The sequence below is a fragment of the Phalacrocorax carbo genome, chromosome 1, assembly GCF_963921805.1.
Source record: "Phalacrocorax carbo chromosome 1, bPhaCar2.1, whole genome shotgun sequence".
Lineage (NCBI taxonomy): Eukaryota > Metazoa > Chordata > Aves > Suliformes > Phalacrocoracidae > Phalacrocorax > Phalacrocorax carbo.
In genome coordinates, this window is record NC_087513.1 from 147,373,133 (window position 1) to 147,386,962 (window position 13,830).

Genomic DNA, 13,830 nt, shown 5'->3' on the forward strand with positions numbered 1-13,830 from the left:
TTCTCCACAGACAATGTGTTTCTTAGCATCTTGTGGTGCAGCTAAACAAAAGGCAGGGACTGTCCCGGTGGGGATGGCCGAACATGGCAGTGTGTTTATTGGGTTCCTCCTTGCCCAGCAGGCTGAGTCAACAACAGCAAACCCAAAAACATATTAAAAAGGAAAATAAAAGCAGCAGAGCCAATCGTTCTCCCTTTTCCCTTCCCTTCCCACCATGTCTTTTTCATTTATAGTGAGGTTTCGTACCTTCCAGAACAATTCCCCCATCCGTTTAGTGTACCTGAAATTAAAGTTGATTTCTGTTTAATACCCCTCCCAGTGCTCGCTGTGAGGGAGACTGGTGGATGTTGTGGGATGACGCCCTCGGGCAGCCAGGCTCCCGAAGTGGTGTAGCCAAATGCACGCTGTCCGTGCCTGCTGGATGCCACCCGGTGAGGGACATTGTCCCCTCGCTGCCCGGGCTGGGCATCGCCGGTTTCTTGGTTGGTGTTGGTTATAGAGCTGCGTGCTGCTCCATGGCTCTTTCTGCCACTGTTTTTGGCAGTAGGCTGAGTGCAATAAGGCTGGTAGGGTGTACGTGGTCTTGGTTTTCCTTCTGTCATGGCGTATGACCTCTGACACCGCCACTCAGGAGAGTGCAGGCTGTTGGTGCATGGTGGGGCAGGGACTAACTATGGTTTTGATAGTTTTTTTTTTTTTCAAAGAAAAGTAAGTCTTTTGTGGCATTTCTATGTACTTGATGCTTAAATACCTAAATCTGTTGGGGGCATCTTGCCTCATGTTTCAGAATGCGCGTGATCAGCACCGAGGTGGTTTCTCAGCAGCTTCTCGGCAGTGAGCAGAGTGAAATGGGCCCAGGCTTGCCTGGGTTTGCAGAGGGCCTTGGTCACAAGGTGTAAATTGCTCCATTTGGTCGGAAAGCTCAGATTTGCATGTCCAGGGGCGATGAGTTAAATGTCGATATTATTTCATTTAGAAAGCAAACAAAGAGAGGAGGCCCTGGGTTCTTTTCATCCAGGCTTATTTCGATGTCATTCTGGAGAAACAACCGGGAGACTCTGCCCTTTATCTGTCTGCCCTGCTGCAGGGACTTGCTATGGCCACACCACCAGACTGGGCCTGCCTCTCCTTCTGTTGGTGGCTGAGATCCAACAGAGAGTTTTTGGTGATGAAAGTGGCTGCTGAGGTGTAAAGTGAGAAATCATCTGTATCTGTCGCCCATGTAATTGTGTATCTACAAACACATGTTTTATCATTTTGGTCTAAATTCTTCTCTTGATGTTCTCCATCTGGCCTGTTTTTAATTATAGTTGCCAGAAAGAAATTGTTCTGCGTAATAGAGACCATTGCAGGGGATCCAAAGAGACAAATCAGTGTTAGAAGAGGTGGATTTAGTGGCTGGTAAAGCCATTAAGGTAGGGTGAAGAACTCATCTGAATGAAAGCCGGACACAGCAGATTTTAGCTGACCTTTCCAGAGGAAGCCAGATATACTTTGAGCCAACTGTGTCCGTGTGGGAGGTATACCTGTACTCTGGTTTAATTCTTTTCTTTTGTTTTAGTTTGGCATGAGTTTTTTTATGTCTTTCAGTAATGTCCCAACTGAATTACCTAGATAAGTTTAAAACCAGAAAAAAAAGTACAAGCAATAATACAGTTAGAGGCAGCTCTTCCTCATTTTGGAGAGGGCTGAGGGTGGGGACTCCATTATAAGATAAAATAGTTGATGGTAGTGTTTAGTGAAGGTCACTAGATCTGGACATAGCCTAGTGGTGGCTGGAAGAATGGGATGCTGACTTTGAGGATGGCTTGTGAAGAGAGTGTTTTCCAGGCTGGGGCCTTAAGCTGGTTAGCTGAAGTGTCCCTGTAGAAGCATTGAATCTGGAGCAGGAAGCACTGGGTGGCTACCTACAGAGCAGCAAAGCTTGATCCAGTGGCCAGGGTGCTGGGAGTAAGCAGAGATGCATTGTAACTCTGAGCTCTGCTAGTGACCTGTTGTGATCCTGGGAAAGTTTGTATGTGGCTCTATGCCATGGTTTTCCCACCATCCTTTTTTCCCCCCCTTTTCTTTCCTTTTTCCTATTTAGGCAGTGAGCTGTTTGGGAGAAGGAAATGCCTCTGAGTAATGTATACCCAACATTTTTCAGAGCGGGAAAGGTACCACAGCCTAGCAATCGAAGTAAAAAAATCAGTGGTTAGGACTTGTTTTCCTTATTAGCAGGTAACATCTTTTCCCTCTGTCCCTGAAAGTACAGGACTGATAATAACTGTGTGTCTTTCATACTTCACAGAGTGTGGTACTATGCATGAGTAAATTGTCATTATTATTTCTTCAATAGGCAGCTAGTGAGCCTGTGGATATCTAAAGCAGGATAGAGAGTATGTTGTTTTCTATTTTGCTTTCCAGGCATTTGATGTCAAGAGTTAGACAGAGGGAAAACACAGAACCACGTCCTGTCTTTGACTTAAACAGTAGGAGTCTTTAATAGCTTCTGGTTGGTTTGGGTTTAGAAAGCATCTAACAGGAAGAAAGAACATTAATGTTGGCCTTTTTTCCTTCTTGTGCATTTCTGCAGTGATTTGCCAAGCTTTTGTCCTGAGTTTGTTTGCTGATTTTTATTCTAGGAGGAACTTCCATGCCAGATAAACATTATCCCTTTTTCACAGATTTATCTCCATTGCTGGAGCCTGTGATTATTTAGTTTACAAAATGCAGTATCAGTAGGAGCAGCATTATTTTGGCTGCAAATGCAACTAGGTAGACTTTTTTGCTTAAAAACATTTTACATTTTATTACTTGTTTTTAACTTGTTTCACTTTGTGCCATTCTGTCTTTTTGCATGTCAAAAACGCAAGTTCTGTTTCCTCCACAAGCATTACTCCCATCACTTTTCACAGGGTAGACCTAGTCTTTCTGGGGAGTGGGAAGAAACGTCTTGTTTCTTGTAGTCTAAGTATTTGCAATGTGAAGTTGGTTGGTCTGCAGCTTTCTGTGTTGGCAAGTGACAAAAAGAGCTGATGGTAAACATGCATTGGAATAATAAGGTATCATTTATTGCACTGGTGTGTGCAACCTAATAGCAGAGGATTGCTCCGTGGCCTATTGCCTCAGGCTGGTAGGAGTTTAGAGTCAACTAAATGAGAAGCAAATTGAAAAGTTCATTTTGGCATGGAGGCATTGTACAGCACTACTAAGAGGTGATACCCTGGTGAGCTTTCACTTGATAGCATGTTTAAATCTAGCCTGCTGCTGCTGTGTACGTTGTAGCAACTGAAATGTGAATTAGGAGATTTTTTTTCCAACTTAGTTGCACTTCTTTACACAGCTGTCAGCATAGTATACTAGAAGACTGGAGAAGTTTTCCAAAGACTTGATTGTGTACAATGCACAGGATAATCCAAGCTTGCAAGTCATGAGTCATGCATGCCGCCTTCCTTCCTTAATGTGTGATGTTGCCCCATATTCTACTTCCATGCCGTTTATCTGGGTAGCAAGCTTCCAGCAACAGTCCCCCAAAAGGCACATTAATACACAGGCCGGAAACTGTGTTAGTAGGAGAGTAACATTACTGTGGAATGCATATCTTGGATAGTGGGGGTGGGGGGGTTGGAGGGGGTGGTAGGAGGTAAATGAGCTGATAGGATTTCCTTTGCATTTAATTTGCATAGTTCTTTGATAACATTAAGGCATCTTAGGAGGAAAAAAAGCACCACGAAAAACAGTACATAACACCACTTGCCTTTGAACCTTTCCAAAACAAAAATTTTACAGTAATAATGTGTGCAGAGGAAGAAGGAGGCAAGAAGTAGGTGTATTAACTGACTTGGAGAGTGTGGGTAGGCTTGAAATTTATAATGTTCTGCAGATCTTGGCAGTCTACCAAGGATTCCCCTTGTCCTCTCTGCTTTTCAACATGCATAAAGCCCACTGACATGAGAAATAAACAGCATATTGCTATCAGACATGACTGGGAATATGCTTCAGTAGTGGATTCAGTTTAAGATCCAGTTAAATGATGCAGTGTTGTGTTGATGAGAAGAGCTGTATTTTAAAACCCTCCATTTGTAAATGAACTTTCTGTCATCCGCATGAGAAGAAACAGGACGAGATTTGGGGTCAGCAGGCTCAACTCCATTGACTTGCTCATCCCAACAGGCCATTTAAAAATAGAATGGTGCAGTAGTGGTAATGTCAGAATATTTGTAAGCTTCCTTGGGGGGATAAAAAGTGTTTTAGTATGAATCTCCCTTATGAAAAGAGGGAAAGAAAGGCAGGGAGGTTGTGTAAGAAATTACAAGGAGTTTGGAAATTTTGGTTAATAAACATCTTAACATGGTCTATATGATAGGAATACATTGGTGGGCTCTTCTCTGTGGGGGTGGGAGCCAGGCTCAACTGACAGTGCTGACGTTTTGTTGTGGCCCCCAGCCCAAGACCTAGTAAGGGGCAGACTCTTGCTCCTGGGATGATGTAACCTCTATTACCTGTTGCTGCTATGCAGTGCAACCTCTGCAGCCTCAGTCAATTGGCTCTGGAGACAGTCATCTTATGCTTAACAAGACGCATCTAGGTTGCTGTCATCTTCATTGCATATTTCATATCCGTACTTAACTTTCTGGCCAGCGGACAGTTATCCTGTGATCCCCAGCTTCTGATATTTGTTATCTAGCAATATTTTAAGAAACTGCTGTTTTCAGTTAGCATGGGTTGAGTTTTGCAATCTTGCAGTGGATTTCAGATACTGGGATGGTAATTGCTGACCGGGAGAAACAAAGCTGCAAGAATGTCCGCACGCCCTGTGCCCTGGGGATGGGGGAGCCTGGGATGCCCCGAGGGGCCGTGACTCCAGACAGTACTAAAAAAGGGGCCAACTTCTGCAAGAAAAATGCTGTCCCACCAGAGTGCTAGCGGGTGGTGTTGCTGAGATGGTGTCTGGATGGGGCCTCACTCATTACCACATTGATGAAGTGCCCTGGGAGTTGGATTTGAATAAATGTTAATCTCAGGAGATTGAGTTCAGAGGGTTTCTCCCATCTACGACTTCTGCAGTTCTTTTGTCGCATTCAACCACTTTACATTATTATTATTATTATTATTATTATTATTATTATTATTATTATTATTGCAGACAAATTTTTTCCAAAGGAAAAGCTGGGTATGAAAATCTGAAGATTGGTTTCTGAAAGAGGAATGCTTACCCATTTCATGTTGCAAGCAAAATTATACCAGCATGCTAATAGTTTGACAAGTCTGTTCTTGAGCGGAGCTGTTAAACAGATAAACAAACAAACAAAAACTCTGCTCATGCTTATATGTTGTGCTTGTGATGTTTGTTTTTTCACTCCCTCTAAAAATGTTTTTAATGAAAAGAATGTGGCTTCAGAATGTCCTTTTACTTCTCTCATATAAATCAATGTCATGCAAGCCCCCCTCCCCATATGGTGTAGATGCTTAGAATATGAAAGCTCCATACATTATGAAAAATGTATTTGGAGAATTTTTTAACAATATTCTGAAATGACCAGGGTTTAAATTTGGCCTGGGATACTGAGCAGCCCACACTTCCCACAGTCTGCAGTTCCCTTGCTTTCCAGTCCCTTAGGAGGGTTATGGAGAAGCTTTTCCCATCCCCGCTGCCGAAACAGCAAAGCAGACAACAAGCAATCGCTGCGCTCAGCTGTAGCTGTCGCAGCCCAGGTTTTGATAGGGACTAGTGGAGGTACCAGCAGGATCCCATAGGGCTGCAGGGGAGGGATGGCTGGGCTCGTGCACATTAGTCATTCCGAGTGGGCCAGGCTCACAGGGAGGAATGGTGTCTTGAGAAAAGCTGTGAAGCTGAGCCCTGGGAAATTTCAGGCTTTTCTCTGGAAATAACAAGCCCACCAGTAGTTCGTAGGTTTAAAAAGACAAACAGAGCAAACTTTCCATAAGCTTTGTGGCATCCTGTGGACATCTTGCTACGTCGCTCTTCTTTGTGCCATTTTTTCTGCTTGGAGTATGTTGTGCCACCATTTTAGCATCCCTGCTTTGCTGCGGAATGAATGGTGAACTGTATTTCAGTGTTTTTTAAAAAGTTTTTTCTTCCTCGGTCTCCTAGTATTGTGAGCTTTTTTTGCTCTGAGATGTCCTTGTTCCTCTATTATCTTTAGCATATTCTTTTTGTACCTCAAACTGTGCTTCCCCTTGTCCTTGGGCCTTTTTGTTCCTTTCACAGAGCTGTGCAAAATAAGGGCAGAGCTGAGAGGAGGCATTTTTCTACCTCGGTGTAAAACATTTTCCCTTCCTCCCTTGGTGGGATGATAAGTCTTGAGGAGAAGACCACAGGCTTTTGTCATTAGGCAGAGGTCCAGGGTGGGAAATTGGAATTGCATCTCTCCTGGGCTTGCTGAAAGGCTTTGGTTCAAGAAGTAGTAAGGTCAAGGTGAGGTCAGTCTTGGCCACTGCACACATGTTATGACCTTAACTTTGTTTCAAAATTAAAACCAGCTTAAGACCATGCTGTAAAAAGAAATGCATGCAATAAAGAGTTTACAGAGCTGGCAGAAGCCTGAGTACAGTAATTTATAGAAAGCATGTGGATTGGTCAGTAAGGGGGGAGAGCGCAGCACAACACAAGTTCTAAAAGAAAGCGAAGGCTGTGAATTCTGCAGCATTTCATCCAAGTCCGTTCTCATGCACCATCAATGCCTGGCCATTACCTCCATGGAGGGCATCATAAGGTGTGAAGGGGTCAAGATTTCTTTAAAGAGGCTAGTGGTTTGGGGTGCTTCAGTTCTGGGGTGCCAGTCTCAAAAGAATCTGTAAAGAGGTTAAGAAGTTAGTCCAGGAAAAAAATACCCTATTGATGTCCATCAGCTATAGCGGATGCTATCTATGTATAGGTTTCTGCCTGGGAAACTTAAAAAATTGGTGAGGAGAAGGGTGAAGGAACTGTGATTTCAGTGAAATGTTTTGTTTTGGTTTTTTTTTAATCATTATTTGTGACAGAAGCGAAGACGTGTAGAGGGCATACCTCTTGCTGGAGATCTTGACTGATTCAGAGAAGAGCCTTTGGGGGTGATGCTTGGGAAGGTGTTGGGACACCAGGCTGTTTGATTGGAAGTCTCGGGGCAGACTGCTGGGTGTTAAGCAGAGAGCTGGAAAACACTAATAGTAGAACCATTTCTAAGTGGCTATTTAGAAAAAAGTAAGGAACAGCTCACTGTTACAGCCCCACCTCTTGTAAAAATACACTGGAGAAAAAAGGGTTTTGTCAGAAGTCAGCTGAGGCGAGTTAGAGCCCTCATGCTGCCTGCCTCCCAGCCATGCGATCCGCCTCCTGCCAGCTCTGGCTCTGCTCTGACTGCAGAGAGAACCAGTTTAATTTCCCGATCTGCAATCCCCCACCCCACCCCGTGGTTTGCTTTATCTGTGTTAACTTTCTGCCATTTTAGTGATCTCAATCAGCTTATCATATGATCCGATGAGTGCCAGAAGGAGCTCAATGCTCCCGGGAGAAATATGTGACAGGAGGCTGGAGGGAGGCAGGGGAAGGAAGGGTAGGAGCTCCCCGCTGCAAGAGCTGGGATCTATTAATTCAGCTCCAGCTGTACTGAGAAACCATACCCTTATGGTGGCGTAGCTGAAGGGAGACGTCTTGTTCTTGTCTAGCTATCGTGAGACAGGCGAAGAGAGCTATTGCAGGTTGATGCATCGCTTTAAGAAACCTCACCTTTTTTTACTAGTGAAGACCAAAGCAAAGAGAGATGTCCCTTTGCAACCCCCTAAGCATGCTTGCATTTACCTAGTAATATGTCACCCAGGTACCAGGCATTGGTGCATAGAAATAAAATACGCAATATGTGGAGTTTAACTATTCTGGCATGTTAATAAACTATCACTACAGACTATCAGCTTTGTTAAGGTAACAGAAGGGGAGCTATGAATGTAATCTGTCTGTGCTTAATCTTGATAATCATCTTTTTAATGTGAAGAAATTGGTTCTAAGATTTTTATAAGAACATTTTAATAAAAAAAGTTTTTTTTAAAGCCATCTAAAGTATTTGTTGGTTTTCCATATGAAGTATCAGAAGGGTCCAGCATAGCTGGGGAGAACCCAGTGGCCGGAGCTCTTGTCCAAATGTTTTGCTCTGTATATGCTGAAGGGATGGGTGAGATGCAGGTGCTGACAGTTCTCTCTATTTTTCAGGGTCGGCATGTCAAAACGGGTCAGCTGGCAGCCATCAAAGTCATGGACGTTACTGAGGTGAGTAAAGGAACGTTCTGCTTTATTAGCAATATGGGTAAAATTTAATAATGAGAGATGGCCTATGACTTACCTTGTACTTATGTTGAAGAGCATGGTCTTTGGATGTGAATGTTTGCCTTCTGTTTGCAGGACTTGACCTCTCAAGCCCATCTGCCCTTTACGAGATTTTTGTGTGCTCGTGCGCAGGGACCTCTGGCCTCACAGATTGCTTTGGCTGGTCCCAGGATGTATAAGCATGCGTAGCACTCCCTTTTCAGAGATTTCTCAGCAGACGGGGGAAAAAAGCCATATTCCCTACTTCCCACTTTTTTTCTCTGAAAAGTAGCATCTTGCTTTTTACCAAAAAAGAAGGTGAGGAGGCTGCTTGACACAGAGGACAGTAGTTTCCCTGGTACATTTGCAGCCGAAAAAGGGTATACATTTATTCAAAGGAAATGGAAATGCAGAAACATCTGCAGGCATGATGAGCAGATTGCTGGCAGAATTCAGCAGTGTAAAGTAGTAGTTGTAACTGACCCAGGGGAATTTACTGTGGAGCTTTAGATGGGAAAGACGTGAAATTAACCCAGCCAAAGAAATAAAAAATAAACGCCCGTATTTGAATCCTTAGATGTCTCACAGTTTATGCTGTTCAAAAAGCAATCAGTTTAAATTAAGTCTTCAAAACAGATCGGGAAAAGCATGTTTTTTTCCCCTGTTGATTCCATTTCTGTTTTATAGAGTTACATCTGCAAATTAACACAACGGCTTCAGAGTTAAAATCAAAAGACATCCTTGACTGATATGGCACTTCTGAAGAGAGGTTGTGCCTCTTGAAACAAAGCATCTTACTTCTGTGAACGCCTCAATCTTATATAGGTATTAGCGGAAAAATAAAGTTAACATGTGCACACCGTACAAAGCAGGGGGTCTTTGGCAAGCTTGTTATATTAAGAAAAACTCCTACAAGGGTGTTGCTGCAGAACGTTTTATATTTTGGTGTGCGTATGGTCACCAACAATTAAAAATGGCCTAGGACACAAGCTCCTAGGCGAGTGGCTGGGGTGTAATGGGTAAACAGGCAGGAGAGGGAGGAAAACAAGACGGCAGGGTTAGGTCAACTGGTAGGACTTCAGTCATATCTCTAAATCTCCTTGTGATCGATAGGCAGTGTGACTGCTGCTCTCTAACTTAAGCTGTTCTGTCTGCCAAGAGCTAGGCGTTCTTGCTTTGGAAGATGGCCTGATAAAAATCAATTTTAGCTGGAGATTTTCAAAGGCTGCCTTCATGACGAGGCAGTGCTATTTTGCTGCAGTTAACAAGCAGACAAACTAGAGGAGAATGAAGGTGTGTTGACATACAATGAATGTTCTTTGCACAGCAAATGTTTCCATTTGTGCAGCGGTTTTACACAGGGCAGCTTGCTGGACTGTGCACAACGAAGGCTTCTTCCATGAAGATTGGCTGTACTGCACACTCCCTCTGTTTTAAATAGCATGTATTAATCACAAACAGTTGTAATGGAGAGGTTGCACAGCAAAAGGAAAACAATTGAAAAATGATGTCTAGAGTATGGCTGAGCTCATATTGCGGGAGATGGCTTATATTTTGAAACTTTGTGTAATTTTTGGCTGGTTTTGAAACGCTATTTGTATATTGGCACTGTCTATCTTTTATCTCACAAGCTCATGCTTTTTTAGGGGATGAAGGGCAGTCAGAGGGAGGAGTTTGGAGACGTTAGCCCCATGCAGCTTAAAAGTGTTGTCGTTCCTACCAGTGGAGCTCATGTGTTTTTGCTTCAAAGTAATGAGCCTGCGGAGGCTAAAAATGTGGTGTAAATTCTTCCAAGTCGTGCAAAGTCAGCTCTGCTCTTTAACAGCAGGCATGGATGATACTGTTGCTAACACCAGATATGGGTGATACCGTTGCATGCACCATTTTCTCAGTGGCAGATGTGGCTGTAGGATATTCCTGTCCGCTCTCACTTGCTGGGTCCTTGCCTGTCTCCCAACACTTGTGCCAGCACAACTGCCCCAGGGCCAGATGGTGACCTGGATCAGCGAACAGGACCCGGTTCCAGGTTAAAAATACCTTCACTCCTCTCTTTCCCCTGGTTATTTATAACCTGGATCGGTTCGTTGATCTAGTTCAGCACAACGAACAGTTGTGCCATTGCTATGAAGAAGGTGGCATGAGATTGGAAAAGAGCCGCCAACAGCCATGGGGGAGAAGGGGCAGTAGCGCAAATTGACGTTGCTGCTAGAGGTGGCCATCAAGCCATGGCTTCAGTTCCTCAAGGGATGGTTTCATGAACACCTCCTTTTGCTGGCAGACCATGCAGCTCCATCCTGGTTCTAGCTCACCACAGCTTACAGGGACGGTGGGAGGAGAGAACGTGGGGACAGTGACTGCCACCCTCAGCACTGCCCTGAAAGACATGCTGAAGGAACCACAGCCTCAAATGTACTTTCTCCGCCTGCTTTAAGAGCTACAGGTAGATGAACTGCTCTTGCAGGCTAATGGTAATACTGTGTCCATGCTCCTGGGGAGAGAGGCTTGGGTGGAAACTGCCACAAAACTGAAATTGTGATTTTTTTTGTTTGTTTTTGATGAGCAGCTACTGAAGCTGTAGGTGATTTGTGCCTCTGTGCATGTTTTACTGGCAGTGTTATGCCTTTATGCTCAAATAGAAGCAGTGTCTGACCTGTGTTGAGAACAGACACAAGAGTTCCTTTCTTCTGGGATACTTCTGATCAAGTGCTTGCTTTGCCAAACTCTTAACAAATCAGAAAGCCTAATGTGTTGGCACGGTCTGTGGGCACGCCCCAGATTTTCAGTTTTCAAGGCCCCAGTTCTGCAATTCACACATTGCTCGGGATCAGTGAGGTTACATCAGTTCTGGGCTGTAAAGCTTTGATCACCTGAAGGGGAGGGATGTTGAAGTCAGAGTGGAGGCTTTACTTAAGAAGTTTTGGTTGGCATGAAGAAAACGAGGTAGTGTAACCTCCAACTGGAGATGTTGGAAGAAACATTACAGCTCTGTAATGTACATGGCACTGTGGAAATGCTCTTCATCCTTCTCAGCTTTTCTTGTGGTTTTCTCTTCAGGTTTTAATTTTGAAAAGAATGGTGGTAAGGATGAGAAAAGAGGAGGTGGGCTGAAGATATCAGCTTGATCTTTGAATATATGATGACTAGTTAGTACTGCTGCCTGAAATGTTGGGGGGGTGTTGATGTGCATAAAACTTTGCTGTCTTCTACTTTCCTCCTCTCTAAACAAATTAAGAAAAGACTTAGAAGATTGTATGGATCTTTATAGGTCTTTAGATCTACAGCAAGCACTAAGATCTGTAAGATCTAAAGATCTATAAGTCTTCCTAGAGAATGGTGTATATGTAGGTCCTATTTTTACTTTCTGAGGGTGAAGCTAGAGCACATGTAGGGTGAAAAAATATCACTGGAGTGTAGAAGAAATAAAAAACAAACACCAGTCCTCATCAATTGAAAGCTATTATGTTGTTGGAATGAACCCAATGACCGTAAAAGGGGAACAATGCAAACTATCAGCGTATACATGCTTTAAAAATTATTTTCCAAAATGTACTTATGTAGGATGAATCTCAGGCTGCACGCATGTTGGGGGGGAGGCATTATTTGAGGGATTCCTGTAGTCTGTCTTTAATCTTTTTATTGTAGAGTCTTTGTTCCTTTTGGGGCGTTGTTTTGGAGAAGGCGGTTTTCAGTCCGTGTTGACCCCTTCCACTCCCTGACCACGCGGTTAGGTTTCCGTGAGCTCCTTGCTGCGTACTGGTGTGCAGCACTGTAGCACACCAAATGAGCCATGACTGATGTTATCAGATGCAACGCAAGTATGCTGTAAGATTTGGCAGTCACTGTGTAGTTAGAAGAATCCATTTTCTTGTGAAGCAAATAACATTTAAAACCTTAGCAAAGCTTACTTGGCAGATCCGCCTGCATCTAAGCTGTGAACTTGCATTACACCCTAAACAGATGGCTTGACTCTGCTTAACTCTTTTGGAGGCTTTCTTTGCAGCTGCACGGTTGTTTCCAGTGTCACTCCTGTGTTCCCCTTCCAGCGATGCTTTTCTCTTTGAAAGGTTTAGTAACTGGTTTTGAGGGAAAAACACAATCCCTACTTTTCTGTTTGTTATAACGCCTGACGCTGCTGCTTCTTCCTCCTACCTCTTCCCACACACACTCTTGGCATCCCTTGGGAAAGTTTTCCGCATGCCTTTTTAATAGCAGCATTTCTCAGCTCTTGTGCCCAGTGTTTCATGACTTGTCCAGTCTAGTCCGTGTAAAATTATGCTAAGTAAACAACTGGATACTGTATCCTGCTGATTTATGAAAGAAGCTGGATTGCTTTTAGTGCTTGCCTGTCTTGCCCTTTCTGTACGTGCTCTGCAGAAAAATTAACAACCCCAAACCAAAACCTCCAGGCCTGCAGAGAAACGTGGCACATCTCCCGTACCTAGACAGGAAAGGTTACCCCAATTATTCATTGCCATCTTCCCGACTCTGCTGACTGCTTTTTTTCTGTTGCAGTAGGCAAGTCACTTTGATTCTTGTGAATCCATATCTCATGGCCTATGTGGTGTTATAAACTGTGATCATGTGGAAGATCTATCCATCCTCTGTAAGAAATACCAAAAGCAGTCTCCAGAAAGATGGCAGATAAATAAAAATGTGTGTGTGTTCCTACACATGCAGGCAGGCAAAATGAGGGGAAAACAAAAATAATAAACACCAAAAGTTTGCCTGAACTTCTATGTGCGGGTTTTGATTTTTTTTTTTTCATGAAAACCCAAAGACAGTCAATGGATTTTGATCTGTTTGGAGGTATAAATTGAAAAAGTTGATGCCTCACTCTAGAAGACTGGGAAATGCAGATCGTCATGGTACTGTGCAACAGGGCTGCGTCAAGTCAGTCTGGAGAAGCTGAGTATGGGCTGGCCTTTTAGTGTGGAGACATGAGTGCACTGCTTTACCTGGCTTTACTTGGCTTAGTGCAGCTGTCTGATAAAGTCCATATATATCAGCCCATGGCGGTACTTACTGTGAAGTTAGCCAAAGCAAACCTGAAGCCAGTAGAGGTACCAAAAGCCTTTGCCATGTCTCTTCCTCTTGCTATGAATTGAGGAAAATGCATCAGGGACCTGAAAATCCAGATTGTCCCCATGGGGAGTACTAGCACCCTGCTTGCATGTCCCTCAAATGTGAGGTTGCTTACTACTAGTGTGTACAAAATTTTGTAGTCTTTGGTTAAACAGTTACACGGCAAAACAAAGAATTGTTCTGTGAAAGAATGAATAAATAAGAAAGGTATTTACAATGTGGAAAGCCCTGCTGTCCAGTCTCTCCTGAAGCTGATTAACCCCTGATCTCTTCCAGGGATTAGGTGAAAATAAAAAAAGGCAGAAGGAAAAAAAAAAGAAGCTGCTGGGAACTTTCTATTACAGTTCAGATTAAAACAGAGCTGGACAGAGTGGTCCCTTGAGCTGTAACGTCTGGTTTTGGAGGTCTTGCAGCCAGTGGGGCAGCCTTTTTTGAGCTGCAGAGCATTTGTATAATTGACTGATTCC

The 13,830-nt window shown here is 43.6% G+C and overlaps 1 protein-coding gene across 9 annotated transcripts in view; it reads left to right on the plus strand.

The window, feature by feature from the left end:
• MAP4K4 (mitogen-activated protein kinase kinase kinase kinase 4) overlaps positions 1–13,830 on the plus strand; it is a 164,607-nt gene that overhangs the window by 68,157 nt on the left and 82,620 nt on the right. For all 9 annotated transcript variants that reach the window (XM_064439168.1, XM_064439177.1, XM_064439160.1 and 6 more), the window contains exon 3: positions 8,189–8,245. In XM_064439168.1, the coding sequence (XP_064295238.1) occupies positions 8,189–8,245 (57 nt within the window). The remainder of the gene's footprint in view (positions 1–8,188; positions 8,246–13,830) is intronic.